This window comes from Ascaphus truei, chromosome 7, assembly GCF_040206685.1.
Source record: "Ascaphus truei isolate aAscTru1 chromosome 7, aAscTru1.hap1, whole genome shotgun sequence".
Taxonomy (NCBI): Eukaryota; Metazoa; Chordata; class Amphibia; order Anura; family Ascaphidae; genus Ascaphus; species Ascaphus truei.
The window spans coordinates 28,684,328-28,704,765 of record NC_134489.1 but is presented as its reverse complement, the minus strand read 5'-3'; the positions used below and the strand labels follow the sequence as shown (position 1 = coordinate 28,704,765).

Genomic DNA, 20,438 nt, shown 5'->3' with positions numbered 1-20,438 from the left:
GCTTCTTCTACCTGAATTTATTTAACTATGGAGCCGAGAAAGGGAGGGGGGGGGTGGCGGTGCGAGCTGGAAGGTAGGCAGGCAGGGGGCGCATGTTAAAAACTTTGCGCACCCCTGAACTAGATGAACAAATGAACAAATAGCTAATATTAGACGGTAAAGGCAAACAAGTAATGCTCTAGTTACAGAAATAAATGCTGTAATCGCACAACCATTATGCATGTAGATCAGCAGCCAGTATATATATATATATATATATATATATATATATTAGCACTGTATCATGGTTCTAAACTGACTGGTATAAGCTTACTAGTGCACTAATATAAAGTATAAATTCTCAAGTTAAAAAAGAAAAAAAAAAAAAAAAGAAACGTTCCAACGTACGTTTCACTCCTGTGAAGGAGCTTCGTCTGGGCTAGTAAGCACGGGTCCCACAGGTGCACTTTAAATACCCTAGTGTCGTCATGGCAACCTTAAAATGTTACTGTGCAGAGCCAGCATTTCCCTTTAACGACATCGCCATCTAGTGGTATGCATACAGATTGCAGGAACTGTACTTAGAAAATAGAAAATCAAATTGGTACAAATGAATAGAGAGAACATCAAAAAATATTAATCTAGATATAATACACTCAAATAAATATTATCATGGATGTATAGAGCCATGAGTTGGCACTGCCAGCAGGGCTGAAGATGGGGAATGTGTTACAAAGAGCACCATTTAAAAATTGTTATATGCATTGTTAATGTGAACAATACCAAAATGAATATGTAACCTCTTCGTGGCCAGATCATGGAGGACTGATTAATACCCGCAACGGAGGCGCATGACACGCACATGGTGATATTTTCCCTAAGCTATTATTTGCATACCCATGACTGTCCTCCGTTCTATCCAGGGTTTTTTTTTTCTATGTCAATTTTTCCCACATACTGTACGTGTGGTGATGTCCTCCTTACCTAGCCTCCAGTTTATTCATTTTGAACTATCTGGTTTATGTAGCATTTGTTTGCACATTAGTAGATTATTTAATCAGTATTAGTGCGATTCTTGCTATATGAGTGTGGTTTGATGTTTTCTCTTATCCCTGTGTGTGAGCAGCTAATTAGTTACGCCCAATTAGAGGGAGAGCACATGGTTGTACACATTTTCAGTGCTTTGAATACCCTCTGGGTGACTATGTCTACCCTCACTTGAGTATCTATTTGTTTGATCAATATCATATTTGCTTTGTACAACTTTGTATTTATATGTGACATTTCTGATTCTCATGCATGCCTGCATATCAGGTTTTTCTATATGTACACTACAATTCATTAATTGTCACACCTGTGGCCCCCTTTAGGATCCTCTGATTCCCTCTGTGTGTGTATAGATCATCCTCCTCTGCCCCATTTTTTCTGCCATCTGGGCATCCTGTTTGGGTTTTTTTTTGGTACAATTAGCAATTTTGTGGGATTTGAGATGACTGTGTTTTCCCCGTCTGGTATTGTTTTTTAGATGTATGTTATTTTTAGTTTGTTGCAGTGTTTTTTCTGTCCATGATTAATAAACCCTTTTGCATTTAAATTATATTTTTCGTGATCTGAGTCCTTTTCATTGGGATTTCTGTCTTTTTTGTGTGTTTATATAAATTTTTCCCATAGCACCACCATCTGCCTTCATTTTGGCTTTTGATCAGTAGTGACTCTCTGAGGTTTTTTGATGCGGTTATACCTGTGTGTCTATATATATATATATATATATATATATATATATATATATATATATATATATATATATATATATATATATATATATATATGTAGAGGTATCAGTACCGTGTTAGCCGAGCTTCAATAATCAAAAAATAAATAGATGATACCGTTCTGTGGCTAACGAAATGCTTTTATTTGTGCGAGCTTTCGAGATACACTGATCTCTTCTTCCGGCGATGTTACAATGAATGAAGCAAGGATTACTTAAAAACAGTGTCTCTTGGAATGTTATCTGTGCTGGTCCTTCCCCCGGTGTGGATGTGTTTTATGGCTAGAGGTGTCAAAGGGTAACTGAAAGCAAGTGAAGAAAGAGTGTGTATGTGTATCAGTGTGAATAAGAATGAATGGAGAGCCCACAGTATAAACAGTGCTCTACACAAGGTGTGTGTGGAGTGAGAGGGGATATAAATGGTGTGGGTGGGTGTGGAAATGTGAGAGTTTGTAGCACAACTAAAAGTGTATGTGGATACTATGTGGTCCCTATTGGTGTATAGGGATGGAAAAATAAGGAGTATTGGTATGTGTGAGAGACAGCTGTGTGTGCATACTGTGCTATATGTATGCACACACAGCTGTCTCTCACACATACCAATACTCCTTATTTTTCCGTGAGGCCTCTGTAACTCCATTAGCTACTCTCTGCTGGGTCTTCGTCAACGCGGCATCAAAAGACGCCGCAGGGTCATGTGCCGTGACGCGTTGCCATGGCAACATGCATCGAATGCCACGGCGGGGTCACGTGACGTCACATGACCCACGACGTTATGTAATGCCGAGTCCTTGGCGAGGGGGGGTGCGAACGCTGCGGCTGCTGGGCAGGGGGCGCAGCTCAAGAAGTTTGCGCACCCCTGCGTCTACCTGATGTGCACTGACTCAGTTTGGTGCCACCATCTGATAATTCACCCATAAGTAAAGTGTATTATATAAACACCTCTTACTTGACTTGAATGAATTATATAATTAACCACATACAGTGCATTTTATTAAGACACTAGGTTTCATATTCAACGCTATTTTAGCCAATATTATTGTACACATATCTCCTTTACAATTGTTATTAATTAATTAAGTACTGTCTACTAGCCTGACACTATACTGATAATCTTGCTGGTTGGCACCATACGTGTGCAGAGTCCTATCACTGATTTATTCATAGGACTATAACATTATCTGATGTGTACAAATGTAGTGTGGTCACCTGTCACATGATTCACTGAAGAGTAAAGTGCATTATATCAACACCTCCTAGTGCTGTATCTGTGAATCACATATAATCTGGCAGTTACTGATGCTGCCATCATACAGGGCATTTCAGTTAGACATTTAGGTTAATTTCAAGTGCTATTCAGACAATATTGTCCCAAAACTGGAACAACCTACCAGAGACTCTCATATCCACCACCAGCTTAAGTTCTTTCAAATCTAAGGCTGTCTCACACTTTAATCTGGTCTGTAACTGTTTCATACGCTCATAATATATATTTTCTTTAACTGTGCATGCAATGTCTTGTATATAAATGTATACCTTGTTCATTTATGTAACTGTATTTGTAACCATGTATTATTTGTTTTACTCTGTGCCCAGGACATACTTGAAAACGAGAGGTAACTCTCAATGTATTACTTCCTGGTAAAATATTTTATAAATAAATAAATAAATAAATAATATTATGGCACCCTGTCTAACAAGGGGCAATTATTATGTTAGTACTCATTTTATTTTGGTCAACAGTTTTTAAATACATTTATTAAAAGTTATATTTTATGTAGTGGTGTGTAAAGAAAAAAGTGATTTCCTTTCGGTGGACATTTCTTTGCCCACCAATTTGTTCCGTGGTAAATAAAACCCCTAATTTGCTCATTCTATACGTAAAATATTCCAATTAACGGTACAGAAGAACCACTTGGCCCCCCTAGTCTGCCGACCTGTGGTGAAACCTCAGATGCTATTTGATTATTTAGTTTCTTTTGTATTTGGCATAGCCTTGTGCCCAGGTCTGTCTTAACAGCATTATAGGCCCCCGGGCAAAGCAGTGCACTGGGCCCTTGCCAACTCTCTGCTACAAGTCGTAATTTTTCTCCTTCTACCGAGTTAGCGGGAGATTTGAATGTTGAGGCGGGTGATGGGAAAATTAGTGTTAAATTCTGGTCTGTGCATAGATTAGCATGGGGCCCCTATGCTTGTGGGCCCCCCGGGCAACTGCCCAGTGTGCCCATGTGTTAAGACGGCACTGCTTGTGCCTATATCAAATAGTTTTCAATCCCTTTTGCTGTGCCAGCCTCCTCTACTCCTGCTGAGAGGCTAATCTATACATCTCCCACCTTTCTGTAAACTAGGACTTCCTCATGTATCTCCTGAGTCTTCCACCCTCCAGTTGCAAAGCGTGTCCTCTTGTTCCTGCACTTGTCTTTCTCTGAAATATCCTTCTTACCTGTACCTTGTTAATACTCTTGCTAAGGAGCAGAATAACCTACCCTAATATTTTCCATGTCTCACTTCGCAGAATCCTTTAAAGTCGTAAGTCCGGAGGCCTCGGTCATTGTCTCATGGGGTGAAACTGCTGTGTTACCCTGTCACCTGTCCCCATCCACCAGTGCTAAAGACATGACCGTGAGGTGGTTCAGATCTAAATTCAGTTTCACGGTGCACCTTTACCAGAATGGGAAGAGCATTGACTATCAGATTTCTGAATACCAAGGACGTACAGAGCTCGATACAAGCCTCATCAGTAATGGGGAAGTGTCCCTATCAATCCACAATATCACAGCATCTGATGAAGGATGGTACACGTGTTTATTTCAATCTGTCACCTTCTACGATGCCGCAGATTTGCAACTGAAGGTTTCAGGTATTTATACTATATCAACGTATTACCTGCTCTATTTACAACATAACATCTGCTGTGAACCTATGGACGAGGCTCATTACTTAAACTGTGCTGCAATTATTTGTTAAACTCAGAGGTCAATGTGTAATGGTACCAGGGGGATAAGGAGTACTACTTTTTAGTGTAAAATTATTTTTTCATTTGAAAACAAAGCACATTCAAGCTAATGCGTTGTAAGGGGTCTTACAGTTTTGTAAATATGGCCCAAGGTGTCTGTGTATTCTGGAATAGCACAGATTAGTAACGATGAACGTCATATGATCCATCTGTGTGATGACTCTTCTAACACATAATGAATATTAGGCCATTGTAAAGGGTTAGTTTGTAATAATAATTGTACTATTGTGCTAAAATGTATGTATGACTAGTTGTAATTTGTAGGTTTCCCTGTGCCCGGCTGTCACAAGGGTCCCGTTGCAACTCGTACAGTATATCAATCTAGCAAGAAGAGGAATGGAAACTGTAACATGGGGGTTATGGAGGGCAATGATACTTCTTTTATTTCACACACAATTAGCAGCATTGCTATAGAAGCTGCATAACATGCGTTACTTGCTGTATGTAGCACTATACAGATGCAGCCACGAGTATACTGAATGGGACTGCCAGGGACCGCCGCTGTGTTAATCCGATGGGCCATTCTGGGTCTGCAGAGATGTCACAGAAATGTTGCAGCATTACTGGGAGATTGCCCCAGATTTTCCAAGGCAAGTGTTCGGATACTCGTGGCTGCATCTGTACATTGATTTAAAACAGTTACATTAAACCCCGACCCAAACATTTTACAATCTATTTTTTAAGGCCCAGGGATAAACTAACTTCTCCAAAGTCACAGGGAGCTGACAATGACATGTAAGCCAGAAGTGTTACTAAGTTAGTCCTTTATTATTGCCATCATTTTTTGCAGCAGCAGCAAGCAGATGTGCTGTAATAACAGATAAGTTGTCTCCGACAATATTAAAGTGAGGCGGTGATTTAGAAACAGCATCTATTCCTGTTCTGGTGGAATATGTCTCACATATGGTGGTTTTAGCCTCAATATAAACGATATTGATTTCCAATACTGGAATTTATTAGACGATCTAACAGGGAAATTTGAGAGAAGAAATAAATTCAGTAAAATAAATCTGAGATTGGATGTCTGTATATCTTTATTTATATAGCGCCCTCAGCTGTACTTGGCGCTTTACAAAAGAGACAATATAGTACAGGGAATTATAGAACGATTAGTGCAATAAATAATATCAGACAATAGGTAATGAAATCAGTGCCCGAAGAATTTACAATCTAAGTGCTATGTTGGGATATTTACAGAGACAGCAGGTGAGGGAATAAGTGCAGTAGATGGCAGTCATTGGTAGGAGTGACCGTGGGTGTGGGACAGTAGACATGAGTCTAGGCTAATGAAATGTTCAATTTAAAAGTAGAATGCAGGAGACAAGAAGGGGGATAAGAAGCTAAAAGGGACATGCCTGCTACTGTATCTGCTGTTTGTATGTTATTACCCAGAATCCTTGGCTGCAGCGTAACCACTGAATGGTAAGTGTCTATGGGATAAATGAAGCAGGTTCAAAGGCTCAGTTTCACAAAGCAGGCAATTCTTTTAAAACATAGAAATAATCTATTGATGTCTTCCCCAGAAAAATGTAATCAGCTTAAAGTAACATTTTCACTTATTTGCTTCCTTTGTAAAACTGAATGTTTTTTTTTTTTTAATTTTTGGCCGATGTTGGCGGCATAATTTGTTCAAACCAAACAACAAAGGGAAATAAAATTCTTTAATGTAATCGTATATACATCAGTTTACAAACAGTCCTAACATATGAGATTAGGACATAATTGTAAAAATACTAAAGCAGTTGGTAACCATAGAGGCATATATAACGTATAAAAATGATTTAAAACTACCTATACCTGTCAGATTTAAAACCCAAAACAAGTGTAAGTAATCTACATTAAGCCCATAATGTGCTGTATGCCACTAACATTAGTTTAATTTTGGTGTTCGCAGGCATGTGAAGTCTCACTGATTTCCCGTGAGTATCACAGATATTGAGTCGGCCTCAATGATTTTTAGCATCTCAAGTCTCATGTACTTCAATCGTACTGATATAAAACAGTAAAACGCAATTGTTTTGTCCCATAACCCCCCTGCCACCATCCTGCCCCCCCAAAAAATACAGATCAACATGAATGGTTTAGTCCATAGAACATAGAAAATTAAACGGGGTTTAAAGAGAAAAATACTCATGTGTATCTGCATGTCTTACAAAGGACCTCAACCCTGCTTCATTCTTTCCACTGTCATGAGACCATCATACAGACCCCTTTTCTGAGTAGTGTAAATGAGCCTCTTACTGATACAGAAAGTCTCTATTTATCACAGATGATAACTGCTATGGGAGTCAAATCCCTGCCAAATAATGATTCAGCCTGGTCTTTCTTCAGATGTTCATCTGTTATACCAACATTTTTAACAGACCAGCAAATGGGAACACAAGGACAGGTCTGGACCAACGTGGAGGTAGTTGGGAGTTATAGGCTCAGTACTGCCTCTGCCCGACTCCTCGTCATAACGAGATTGGAATCCAATTTTGGTTTACAAAGTCTCCATTATCCCCAGAAAAAAAGGACTACTGTAAGAATTGTAGCTTTAAATGTATGGTGGGTTTACTGCCTTTATCGCTGCCTAGTTCTATTACCCACTTCTAATTGGTGAAAGGAGAGAGGGGATTTTATCTTATCATACTAAGTGCAAGTTGTAAAAGCATTGTCTGTATAGAATTAGTCTTGTTATTGTTCTTTTTAAAGCATTTGGTTCTGATCCGTACATCTATGTTGAAGACAATCACGATGGAAGTCTAAGGGCTGTGTGTAAATCCAATGGCTGGTATCCAAGACCGGAAGTCCTGTGGAGAGACCACAATGAATATTCTATACAGTCATCTGCAGAAATACAGGTTCAGAATGGAGAGGGCTTGTTTGACATCGAAATACTACTGCTTCTCAACGCCACCTCCATCAACAAGGTCTCGTGTGTTATCAGGCACAGTCTCCTGGAACAAGAAAAGAAATCAACAATTTATATCTCGGGTAGGTTAAACTATTGGCAACTTGCAGTTGACTCTGCCATCATGAAACAGGAGTCCAGTCCTGGTTTCCATAGGAATGCATAGCTGCTGTGTATTAGCATTAAACAAATATACTGTAAATACAAATATAGGATACATATCTGTGATCTAAATTTAACATAGGTTGAACTTGATGGACATGTCTTTTTTCAACCTCATCTACTATGTACAGTAACTACGTAACTGGACTTGATGAAAGCCTAATAATGGCATGGTACACATACATTCCCAGCAAGCTGAAACCCCAACACCCACCACATCATATATACATTTATGTAAAAAGGAGTGCTACTGAGCGTGGCAAATGTATACAACAAAAGACAGGGGAGCCCAATGCTACATCCAATTGACAAAACATATATGGTCATAAGTATAAAGTTAAATACTTCCATAATAATATTTTCTTGGTTATTTAGTCATAAGCCTGCACACCAACATCAACGTATAACCAAATTTGCAGGTCCTAACACTACACTGTGAAGTGGTGTATAGTTTTTAATAGTTTTACATACAACTTTTTACACACACGCACGCGCATGCGCACACACACACACACACACACACCAGACTGACTCAGAAACACACACATACACAGCCTGCTGATTTAGATACACACACTGATACACACAGCAGACTAACATACACACACACACACACACACATAGCGGACTGACTAAGAAATACACACAGAACAAGGGGATTTAGATACACATTTACACTGATAGACACAGCAGGGTGACTCAGATACATACACACACACACACACACACACACACACACACACACACACACACACACACACACACACACACACACACACACACACACACACACACACACACACACACACACACACACACACAGAGCAGGGTGACTCAGATATATACACACACACACACACACCAGACTGACCCAGTTACACACACACACACACACACACACACACACACACACACACACACACACACACACACACACACACACACACACACACACACACACACACACACACACACACACACTTATACATAAGAGCAAACTAACTTTCTTAGCAGTCGCACACGCACAGATTGCTATGGAAGATTCAGTCTATCCAAGATTTTGGGAGTCTTCATTTAATTACATTTCTTTAGGAGGATTGATTAAATAAATAAAGTGTATTTTCTTGAATAATGTATGATTTGAAGATATTAACAATACATTTGTGAAATATAAACATACATTAGCTGATTTTCGATTATACATGACAAGTGAATTAGGAGGTGTATCTTATACTATATTAGTGAAAGCACTGTATGTTTGCCTGCCTGCATGCATGCATGCATGCCAGCCTGCCTGCCTGGATGTCCGGTGTCCCTAGGGGAAATCTCATTGGTCCCTTGGTCCGCCCCCGCACACCTCTCATTGGCCTGAGGCGGAGTGACGGGCCAAAGGACACACAGGGACACACACACACAGGGACACACACACACAGGGATACACACTCTCCCCCGTCAGTTGGACCGCAGCTCACCTTCCACACCCCCCCCCTCCTCTCCCGGTGCCCCTCACTCTCCCGGTGCCCCTCACTCTCTCCCCCCTCCCCACCTCACCCAAATCCCCACGCTCCGCAACATCCCCAGCCGCACCATCACCCTCACCGTGCGCCGCGGAGGAAGCGCGGCCCTGCTGCTCAGCAGCAAACTCCAGGCTCCTCCCCCCTCACGGCGCGGCCCTCCTGCTCTCCCCCTCACGTGCGCCGCTACCGGAGAGGGGAAGCGGCGCGGGACTCCCCATCACGTGCGCCGCTACCGGAGAGGGGAAGCGTCGCGGGACTCCCTATCACGTGCGCCGCTACCGGAGAGGGGAAGCGGCGCGGGACTACCCATCACGTGCGCCGCTACCGGAGAGGGGAAGCGCGGCGCGGGACTCCCCCTCACGTGCGCCGCTACCGGAGAGGGGAAGCGCGGCGCGGGACTCCCCCTCACGTGCGCCGCTACCGGAGAGGGGAAGCGCGGCGCGGGACTCCCCCTCACGTGCGCCGCTACCGGAGAGGGGAAGCGCGGCGCGGGACTCCCCATCACGTGTGACGCTACCGGAGAGGGGAAGCGCGGCGCGGGACTCCTGCCACTCTTGCCCCCCCCAGCTTCCCGAACTCACCTCCTGCCCCAGCCAGATGCCACGGGGTCAAGGTAAGTCACACACCGTCTCCCACCCACGCACTGTCACCCAGTCACCCACACACCCACCCAGTCACTTTCACCCACCCAGTCACCCACCCACCCACTCACTCAGTCACCCACTCAGTCACTCACTCAGTCACCCACCCACTCAGTCACCCACCCACTCAGTAACCCACCCACCCACTCACTTAGTCACCCAAAAACTCACTTAGTCACCCACCCACTCACTCAGTCACCCACCCACTCAGTCACCCACCCACTCAGTCACCCACCCACTCACTCAGTCACCCACCCACACACCCACCCAGTCACCCACTCAGTCACCCACCCACACACCCACCCAGTCACCCACCCAGTCACTTTCACCCAGTCACCCACTTTCACCCAGTCACCCACCCACTCAGTCACCCACCCACTCAGTCACCCACTCACTCAGTCACCCACTCACTCAGTCACCCACTCACTCAGTCACCCACTCAGTCACCCACCCAGTCACTTTCACCCAGTCACCCACTTTCACCCAGTCACCCACCCACCCACTCAGTCACCCACCCACTCAGTCACCCACTCAGTTACCCACCCATTCAGTCACCCATTCAGTCAGTCACCCATTCAGTCAGTCACCCAGTCACCCACCCATTCAGTCAGTCAGTCACCCACTCACCCACCCACCCACTCACTCAGTCACCCACCCACTCAGTCATTCACCCACCCACTCAGTCACCCACCCACTCAGTCACCCAGTCACCCACCCATTCAGTCAGTCAGTCACCCACTCACCCACCCAGTCACCCACTCACCCACCCAGTCAGTCACCCACTCACCCACCCAGTCAGTCACCCACTCACCCACCCAGTCAGTCACCCACTCACCCACCCAGTCAGTCACCCACTCACCCACCCAGTCAGTCACCCACTCACCCACCCAGTCAGTCACCCACTCACCCACCCAGTCACCCACTCACCCACCCAGTCAGTCACTCACCCACCCAGTCAGTCACCCACCCACCCAGTCAGTCACTCACCCACCCAGTCAGTCACCCACCCACCCAGTCAGTCACCCACCCACCCAGTCACCCATTCACCCACCCAGTCAGTCTCCCACTCACCCACCCAGTCAGTCTCCCACTCACCCACCCAGTCAGTCTCCCACTCACCCACCCACCGACCCAACTCACCCACCCAACCACCGACCCAAAGTCACCCACCGACCCAAAGTCACCCACCCACTGACCCAAAGTCAAACCGACCCAAAGTCACCCACCCACCGACCCAAAGTCACACACCCACCGACCCAAAGTCACACACCCACCGACCCAAAGTCAAACCGACCCAAAGTCACCCACCCACCGACCCAAAGTCACCCACCCACCGACCCAAAGTCACCCACCCACTCAGTCACCCACCCACCCACTCAGTCAAGTGTCACACACCCACCCAGTCACCCACACACTCAGTCAACTCAGTCACCCACCTAGCTGTCAAGGGGGGGGGGGGAAGCCTAACCCTGTCGTACGCCCCCCCAAAATTATATCCCGGGCAACGCCGGGTCTCTCAGCTAGTTATACATATAAGTAGATATATACTATACTAGCTGATATACCTGGCGTTGCCCGTGATGTAATGTTCTGCCTCCCCCATCCTCCCTCTCAACTCCCTTCCCCCCCTCTTCACAGCTGTTCAGGCTTCCCCTCCCCACTCTCTTGACTCCCTCTCTCCCCCCCCTCTCTCTCGACTCCCTCTCTCCCCCCCCTCTCTCTCGACTCCCTCTCTCCCCCCCCTCTCTCTCGACTCCCTCTCTCCCCCCCCCTCTCTCTTGACTCCCTCTCTCCCCCCCCTCTCTCTCAACTCCCTCTCTCCCCCTCTCCTGACTCCCTCTCTCCCCCCCCTCTCTCCTGACTCCCTCCCCCCCTCTCTCCTTACTAACTCCCCCCCCCTCTCTCCTGACTGAATACCACCCCCCGCCTGTCTGCTGTGCGCCGCCATCTTACCGGGGGCATCTGCAGGAGGAAGGGGGTCCTTCCGGAGGCTGCCTGCCCACTGCCTGTCCCCCCGCCGGGGAGGGAAGTGAGCGTTGGCGGCTGGGGCAGGAGGGCCGCGCCGCGCTTCCCCTCTGTCCGGGAGCTGGTGGGGGGGAGGGAGAGAGAGAGAGTTGGGTGACGTCATAGAGCCACCAATCTGATTAGCCAGAGGCTGAGGACCAATCAGATTCACCGCAGCTAGTACCAACCTTTCGATTTTATATATTAAGATATAAAGGATATGCTACATATATTTTTTTATTTATTTTATTATCAACTCATTCTCAGAGGTTTGATATTAAAGAGTATTGTGTATTTGTTTTTCTGGGAAGGATAAGTTTGTATTAAATCTGTTTGTTTTGTGTAAATGGTGTTTGTTTTTGAAAATTTCCCGCTTTCCGCCTTATGGAAGCGACCCTCTCCCTTGGTTCAAGAGCCTCCCGGGAGGAACACCCACGATCTAGTGTACTGTGCTGTTATGGAAACTCGGACGTCCGGGGAAATAATTGAGACTTAGTTGTTTTTCTCAGCTACTTCTCATTTATTGTTTCAAGTGCATAAGCTTTTATAGGCATCCGTGACGTACCCTGGAACACTCCACTATGTATCACAAGTTTACATACGTCAATAACATCTTATCTTATTGTTATAAGTCATTGTCACACATTGCTATTTAAGCAAAAACTATATGCTGGGGGGGTTAAAATGTTCTAGGAAAAGTGTCAACAGAAAGTCCTTGATACAAAAATAAAGTGCAAGCAGTTTTCTTATAGCAATTTTTATACCACCTGTTTCCCTACTTTCCTGGGCAGTGCGCTGCTTTGTGCATGTTTTGCATTTTCTTTGCTCTTCTAGCTCCGGAGCATTGCCCAGTTCCAATTACTCATCAAGGTTGCTGATTTAACCCTTTCAGTGCCAGAGGGTTATGCAACCTCCGTGGCTACAGACCCCTCCGGCACTTCCGTATCACATGACCACTCTTCAGCGCAATCACGTGATCATTTCCCTGTTCCGGCCATTGGGTCGAATGTGACAGGGAGAGGACGGATGTGGGCCTGGCCGCATGGGACGGGCAAAGGTGCGGTTAGTGGTACGCACGTTAGAGCGTCAATCGCGTACAGCCCCTATAAAACCAAGCAGAGGGCAGTGACATGCGGTGTACGTCTTAAGGCCCCCCCCCCTCCCGGGTGTCATTTTTCTTGACGTACACCGTACCTCTCTAGGGGTTAAATCAACCTAGGAAACCTAGATGTAACATTTTGAAACAGAAGACTGGATTTGTGAACAGATAATTTGTGTTTTTTTCCAAGAAACGATGTTCCTGAGAGTGTCTCGCTGTGGGATTTCCCGAATTGTAATCCTGGTTTCATTTACACTTGTGATGTTCTGCGTGATATCCGGGGCTCTTTACTTCTATATGACACAGAAGAAAGAAAACGGTAAGTCGAATGTGCCGAAATATATATACACACACACACACACACACACACACACACACACACACACACACACACACACACACACACACACACACACACACACACACACACACACACACACACACACACACACACACACACACACACACATCCATCTTCTAGGGGTTGAAGTGTGGTGATCGTACTGGAAATGGGAATATTTACGTTTATTAGTCATAGTGGTCTTGGAAAATTAAATGAGGGACTGACAAGATTGTGGATAACGAAGCAGTGAATCAGGGGAACATTGTAACAATGTTAAAACATTGTAATTGGCAATGTACCCAGCAAATTACAGTGATCAATAGAATTTATATGACTGATGGGTTGAACCATCATCAGCTCTCACTGATTTAGAGTCATCCTCAGAGAATTTTAATATCGGCACCTCATACACTCCAGTGGGGTCTGATTGATGGAAATCAGTACTTTGTTTTGCCATTTTTTAGCCCAGAACCTCCACATTTTGGTTTTAAGGTTTACATTTTAGGGGTGCAACCCAGCATTTTGCAAGGGTGCAACCACTGTTTTGGCCCAAATTCTCATATTGTGTATAATTTGACGAAAATTGTATAAGTTGCTCTATTAATGTTTTTCTGAAACACTTTCAAACTTTAAAAAAACATCACAGAAAAATGTAGTGAAAATGTCACAAAATCAGTAGTACAGAATTCAACTGAAATGATCTATACAGAAGTTGCTAATACTGTGTATCTTATTTGTATTTTCATAGGGAAACTTGTAGATGAAAACAGTAAGTAAATTATTTTACATGTAATCTTTAATACCGACCTGATGAAAGTCCCTGTGGCCTGACACGTCATTTTTCTCGGTAGCTCCACCTGATTCCTTGAGATTAAAGCCAAATAGATTGTTCACTGCAAATACTGTATGTTTCCAGTGATTACAGTACTTATAAGCGAATCATGATGCCAAGACGATGAGTCTGTGTTTATAGTGTGCTCTCCTCTTTGCTCTTTTTCTCTGTTGATTTTGAAGTGTGACCACACTTCCTTGGGATCATGCACCTGTCTAAACGGATGGTATGTATTTTTCCTGCTCTATTGTGATATCTGGGATCTCTTCCCTAACATTATTTTACGTTATCTTTAAAAATATGTGAATTTTTCAATCATTGTATTAGTCATTCTTTATATATCCACAAAACATCATTCCTGTGATCTCCCTGGTCCTTATTCATTAGGGAGGGAATTTGCTTCCCAGTGCTGGCCACCAAATTTTCATGACAGTATCGTGAGAGAACATTACAGCTTCCGAATGGGTGATCGCAATCTGCGGTTGTCCTGGCAAGTACTGGCAAAAGTTACATTTCAGTATATCGTCAACTGTGGGGAAAAAAAGTTTGAGTTCTTAAATAAGTAATTAACTGGATAATAAATTAAATAAATGAAATGCATGTATTAATTACCCAGAGAAAAGATAGATTTGGGAATTGTAAGGTGCTGCTTCAACTTCAGAGCCGGGCCACCGGACCCCTGGCACTTCTGCGTCACTCCTGGGGGATCACATGACACAACTGGACCCCGGAAACAGAAGTTGAGAGAACTCTACTTCCGTTTCGATCTGGGTGGCTGCTCCATTACCCCCTAAAAAAAGTAGGCTTAGTCCATGGCATCCAGGTACATCAAATAGGTCCTGGTAATGTCCATCATATCAAGAGCCGAAATCTCTTCATTCCTATCATTACAAAGCTGTAGAACAGATCACGTGATGTACTGCAGCTAGAGATGGGCAATTGTTTTGGGGCGGATTTGGATCTGCAGTGGGTCGTCTGGTTCCTTTGGTCCGCGAATTTCAGCGTTTACGAAGGAGTGAGGAAACAGTAACCAGAAAAAGCAATAGGGAGGGCATGGTGAGATGCAGGAGGAGAGACTAAACCAGGTATTGGAGCATAGGAAGAGTACAAAGAATCACAGCTTTTAGAAAGTCAAGTTCTCACAGTTACAAGGGTGTAGTTGTTTTTGAACTTACTATTTTAACAAAATATTTTTTTTTTTTTCAGAACAACTTTTAGAAGAAAATGGTAAGTTGTATTTAACCATTACAGGTTATTTTAATATTTGGGACTAAATGTCTACTAGTGTGGTTAATGGCTACTGAGGATGATGGTCCAGAATAGATAGTGAGGCCAGTGAAGGAGAAATGGGGAGCGGGATTTCTAATACATTAGCAGGGGTGGCCAACTCCAAGGGCCACCAACAGGTCATGTTTTATGGATATCTCTGCTTCAGCACAGGTGGCTCAGTCACAATGACTGATTGAAACACCTGTGCTGAAGCAGGGATATCCTTAAAACCTGACCACCTGGTGGCCCTTGAGGACTGGGGTTGGCCACCTCTGCATTAGGCCGTGATTATAATTGCGGCATGTGTGCGCACGTCCCGAAAACATGAATGTCTTCAATTGAGCGCGCATGCGAACGACGTGTCCAAGCGCGCACATTTTGAGCTAGCATCTGAAATTGATATTGCTGCGTCACGGCCGCGTCACTTGGGAGGTTCAGCCAATGAGGGTGAACCGCTCACGTGTCGTCATGGCCACGCCTCCCTGTCGCCTCCAGATGCCTGCAGTATAGGTTTCCCGCGTGCGCATTGCACGCTTGACGTCACGAGAATGCGCGCACGCACAGCCAGAGCATGTATAATCGTGGCCTTCGTGTATGCAGCTGAACTCTTCTCCAGCAAAAGGAAGAAGCATATTGAGTAGGGAGGACCATAGTAACAGGGAAGAGCTAAAATATAAAGATGCTCTGAGGGATAAGCAGCCTTAGGCTGAGGTCCCAGTCAGCACTGTATCACGCGAGTCCGGCGGGGGGGGCACGTGCACAGCGCTTGACCGCAATCTGTGGTCTGGGAGAAGACTGCAGTCTTTGCGATGGGGGGTGTGCGGCTGGGGGTTTCCAGGGGCGTGGCTATGACCTCACTCGGGTGGCTCGCCCTCATTGGCTGAACCGCTGGCGGGGGTGTGGCTACGCCTCCGTTGCAGACGGTGAACTAAATTTTCCTGTCTTTAGGAAAATGTGGCAGTATGGCGCAGCTGCACCTTCCGCGCGAAGTGGGAAATATTTACCTAATAGTACAGGGGGTCCCGGGAGCTGAAATGAATGCAGCTCGGCTCTTGCTTCACTCATGTTAAAAAAAAAAAAAAAAAAAAAGGGGGGGGGGGGGGGGGGGGAGGTGATAAAAAAACCGAGTAGGGGGGACTGCTGCTTTAAAGCACCTGATAACCCATGCAATGTGATAGTTTTACATTACATGATCCATGGGGTGCCTTTGCGACGATAGTTACCAGGTTTCCGCCCCCCCCCCCCCCTCCCAGAGCCCGAGATATGTAAGTGCCCGGTGACACAGTATGCTCTGCTCTCCGTGGCTGCGAAGGGATTCCACGCGGGGCCCTGGCTATGTGTCGTCACAAATGAATAATCTTCAATTCACTTGTACATGAACATTTAGAGATTCTTAAATCAAGCTCTGTTTTATCTACTTGCAGAAACCCTTTCAGAAACTGTAGGTAAGTGATAATGTGAGTGTGATGTCTCTGTATGACTTAATTAATACTTATAATGGAGACTCTCAATAGTTGTCCTTTTGAAGTAGCTTTACAGTCTACACACTTGTTTCAGATATCACCGTAGACCTTTATGAAGCCTTGATAAAGATATCGGATGAGGACTAATTATGTTGTAGTAATAAATCAACGTTTCGGTCTTCATTTTTGGACCTTTAGCAAGTCTTCAAAAAGTTCATGGATGAGGGCTGAAAATTTTTCTTTATCGAGCCTTGAGAGTGGTCCTGGGTGATGGTTTCAATTTTCTTGCTAACAAATACATGTTTTCGTCTGCGCCCGTGAATTATGAAGGCCCTTAAATCCAAATATATGTGGTTACACAGCTGCCTGTGTTCCTCCCGATTATGCAAACATTTATTCTGCAATGTGTGAAAATAAAGATTTGTAGTTTTCTTGCATTTAGATTTTGTTACATGACATGTGTTTTCCCCCCATTTAGACAAAGTACACTATGTTTAAAATGTACCACCTTTGGTCAGCAAAACATTGCAAAGGGGATACGCAGTATAGTGTTACAATCTTTTAGAGGTATAATCTTGTGTGTGTTTGTGTGTTTAATCAGCCCAACAAAATGTATTGGTTAAATGGAAATTAATTGTTTTGGTGGGAAAATGGTAAATTATTTAGATACTCCCAGTATTGCAAACACGAATACACAACGTAACTCTTTTGAGCACACTCATTGCTATACTAATGCATATTGTAATAATTATTTTCACAGGAAACGTATCAGAGGAAAACAGTAAGTCTTACTACTTGGCATATAACTTACCTGAACTAACTTTTCCAACTGCATTATGGTTGAGTGTCAGGATTCAGGATGTGTATAGTGGACACCTCTAAGGCTGGGGCCATGGTACTGCAGACCGTGTGGAGGCATCCGCACGTTGAGCGAACAGACTTCCTTAAGGCAGTGTTCGCGTCCCATGCGGAAGCGGGAGGGGGCACGCGTTGCGCGAGAAATCAGTTCAAACTGATTTCTTGGTGCGACAGGCCGGTCACGTGTGCGGTTCGCTCAATGAGAGCGAACCAGCTCCATGTCGCCCCTAGGTACGCCCCTAGGAACACCCCCCACAGCCCGTCCACCATGGCCCGGGCCTTAGGATTCTTATCTGCAGTTTAATCACTGTGTGACCTGACAGTGGGTGATTGAAGCATATTTAATGACCTGTGAAAGACATGTAGATACCCCTGAGTTTATTTTTGCTGTATTTTATATAGTGGAGGCTTGTAACTTTGTTACCCACAAAATTAAAAAGTAATTAAAGTGTGATGGTATAAGGAGGCACGTTAAGCTCTGTGTATAATTAACAAGCAATATTTATTTTTCAGAAAAACTTTTAGACGAAAATGGTAAGTTCCGTACCACTGATCTGCTTTCCCGCCGGAATTTCCCTGGCTTCCTATTTAATGAGCCGCCCAAGTGACTTACCCAAACATTTCATACTGTACTTCAGTCCTGATCACTGCAACATTGACATATTTACTTCATTATATCCATCGCTTTGTATGAGTTGGCTGCCCCTCTGGAAGCAAAAGGTGCTACCTATCTCTTAAAGCTGCAGACCAAGCTATATCCTTCATGTGTGTGGTTTAAAAAAAAAAAAAAAAATCAGTTCTATAGTATGAGAAAATACTTGCCGCATTTTTAAAAACAACTCTGAATTACATTTTTAATATATTATAAAGCAACACACATTTTGTGTTCCTATAGCAACCATTTACAAAGTCACATCCTCTTCCTCTTCTGAAACAGGCTCTGGCACACCCCTTTTTTGAGCCTTGCCCCTTCACTTGCAGTGCACCAATTGTATCTAGTGACTGCCTGGTCACATGATCTTCCACACAGAACTTTGCATCTTTGCTCTTCTTCTGCTGCACTGGCAGCCATTTAGTAAACCCCCGAGCCGAATCTTCACATATCGATCACACTAGCACGGATCAATCAGCCATTTAGCTAATTAGTTATAATTGGGTGGATTGTATTGATGCACATATTAAAGCGAAACATGTTTTAATAAAATAAAAAAAATGGCAGCTTTGACTGCTGCTTTAATAAAAGCTGCATGCGTTGTATATAGTGCTGTATTTGGGATTGCGATATCCCCCCAAAAATATTGCACAACAGAGAGCAAGGTCATAAGGATAGAAATACTTTATTCAAGCTGCATTAAAAAAACGGAGGGTGCAACACTCCTACGCGTTTCGTGCGTACACATTATGACCTTGCTCTCTGTTGCTGTGCGCTGCGCATTATTTTTTTGGGATATCTCTGGGCTTTGGATACAGCTGCACGCTTGAGGAGACTTCTGGGGACATACAGTGAGTACTTCATTATTTACCAAAAGGGCCAACCCAATGAGGAGGGGAAGGGTATAGCAATGCCACTCTACCTTCAGGGTGTCATCGAGCCCTAATATAGGTTTCAAAGACTGTTATTGGAATCACCGAACTATGGATTATAGTCCCCATGCATTATCCTCTCGTTGATTATTCAGAAACTGTTATTTTGGTGGGACCAAGCACTTCAGCATCAACCCATTCCCTATATACATTCTGTATTTGGTACTGAGCTTTTCTGCGGTTAGTTGGAGCACCTAAAATGTTAAGGTGTCTAAGTAAGACAATCTTGAAGCATATGTAACGGTATTTCTGGCCCGGCCTGACCCACCCAATCTCACATTGGCCCCTGTGGTCTAACCGGTCCCCATTACAGTGTGGTAGTGTCTGGTGGTGCACCTGTTGGCAACAGGACTCCTGAGTCTCCCGCATGATGGTGTGTGGGGAGGACCCGTCCAGATAGGCAGCTGAGGTAGTGTGCTGAGTCCTACCTAGTTCCAGTGCAGCGCCTCCACCTCATCAGGGTCCCTTCGGTCACTTGGGGATGGTCCTGGTGAGGAACTCCTCGGTGGTGCAGCCCCCTGTGCAATCACTTGACTCTTACACATGAGGGTTTCTGTGATCAGCTTCATCTTTATTGATACGGTGGGCTAGCTGCCCTCCACAATGGGGTGTCTCTAGCCCATCATGGTGCCCGTGCTTCCCTTTAAAAGGTATGTCACCTTGATCAGGGATTCCCCTATCCCAGCCGGGATATCTTTATTCTGCGCCAGTCCCTGGACACAGACTCCTACTGCAGCTATTAGAACATACCTACTTGAACTTGAACTTGACAGAACTGCTCAGAACTCAGGTCTCAGATAGAACTCCTACCAGAACTAACTTTTGACACAGTGCTGTGCCTTATGTACACTCTGGGGGCTGACACACCTCTGACATCACTAACCATGGAGTCAGAGCATGTGACCACTCCCATCCATACACAGGGCACCCCACCAGGGTGTGAGGGCAAACCTCCATAATTACTGCTGGCATGCCCACAACTTACCAGGCCTTACTGTCAGCAGGAG

At 44.6% G+C, this 20,438-nt stretch overlaps 1 protein-coding gene across 2 annotated transcripts in view; it reads left to right on the top strand.

Moving 5' to 3' along the window:
- Nucleotides 1-20,438, top strand: part of LOC142498856 (butyrophilin subfamily 2 member A1-like) — a 44,467-nt gene that overhangs the window by 7,733 nt on the left and 16,296 nt on the right. Inside the window, exons 4-11 of one of the 2 annotated variants that reach the window (XM_075607457.1) lie at nt 4,266-4,610; nt 7,461-7,742; nt 13,273-13,401; nt 14,174-14,194; nt 15,464-15,484; nt 16,951-16,971; nt 17,750-17,770; nt 18,361-18,381. In XM_075607457.1, coding sequence (XP_075463572.1) covers nt 4,266-4,610; nt 7,461-7,742; nt 13,273-13,401; nt 14,174-14,194; nt 15,464-15,484; nt 16,951-16,971; nt 17,750-17,770; nt 18,361-18,381 — 861 coding nt within the window. The remainder of the gene's footprint in view (nt 1-4,265; nt 4,611-7,460; nt 7,743-13,272; nt 13,402-14,173; nt 14,195-15,463; nt 15,485-16,950; nt 16,972-17,749; nt 17,771-18,360; nt 18,382-20,438) is intronic. The other variant, XM_075607458.1, reaches the window with a different exon arrangement.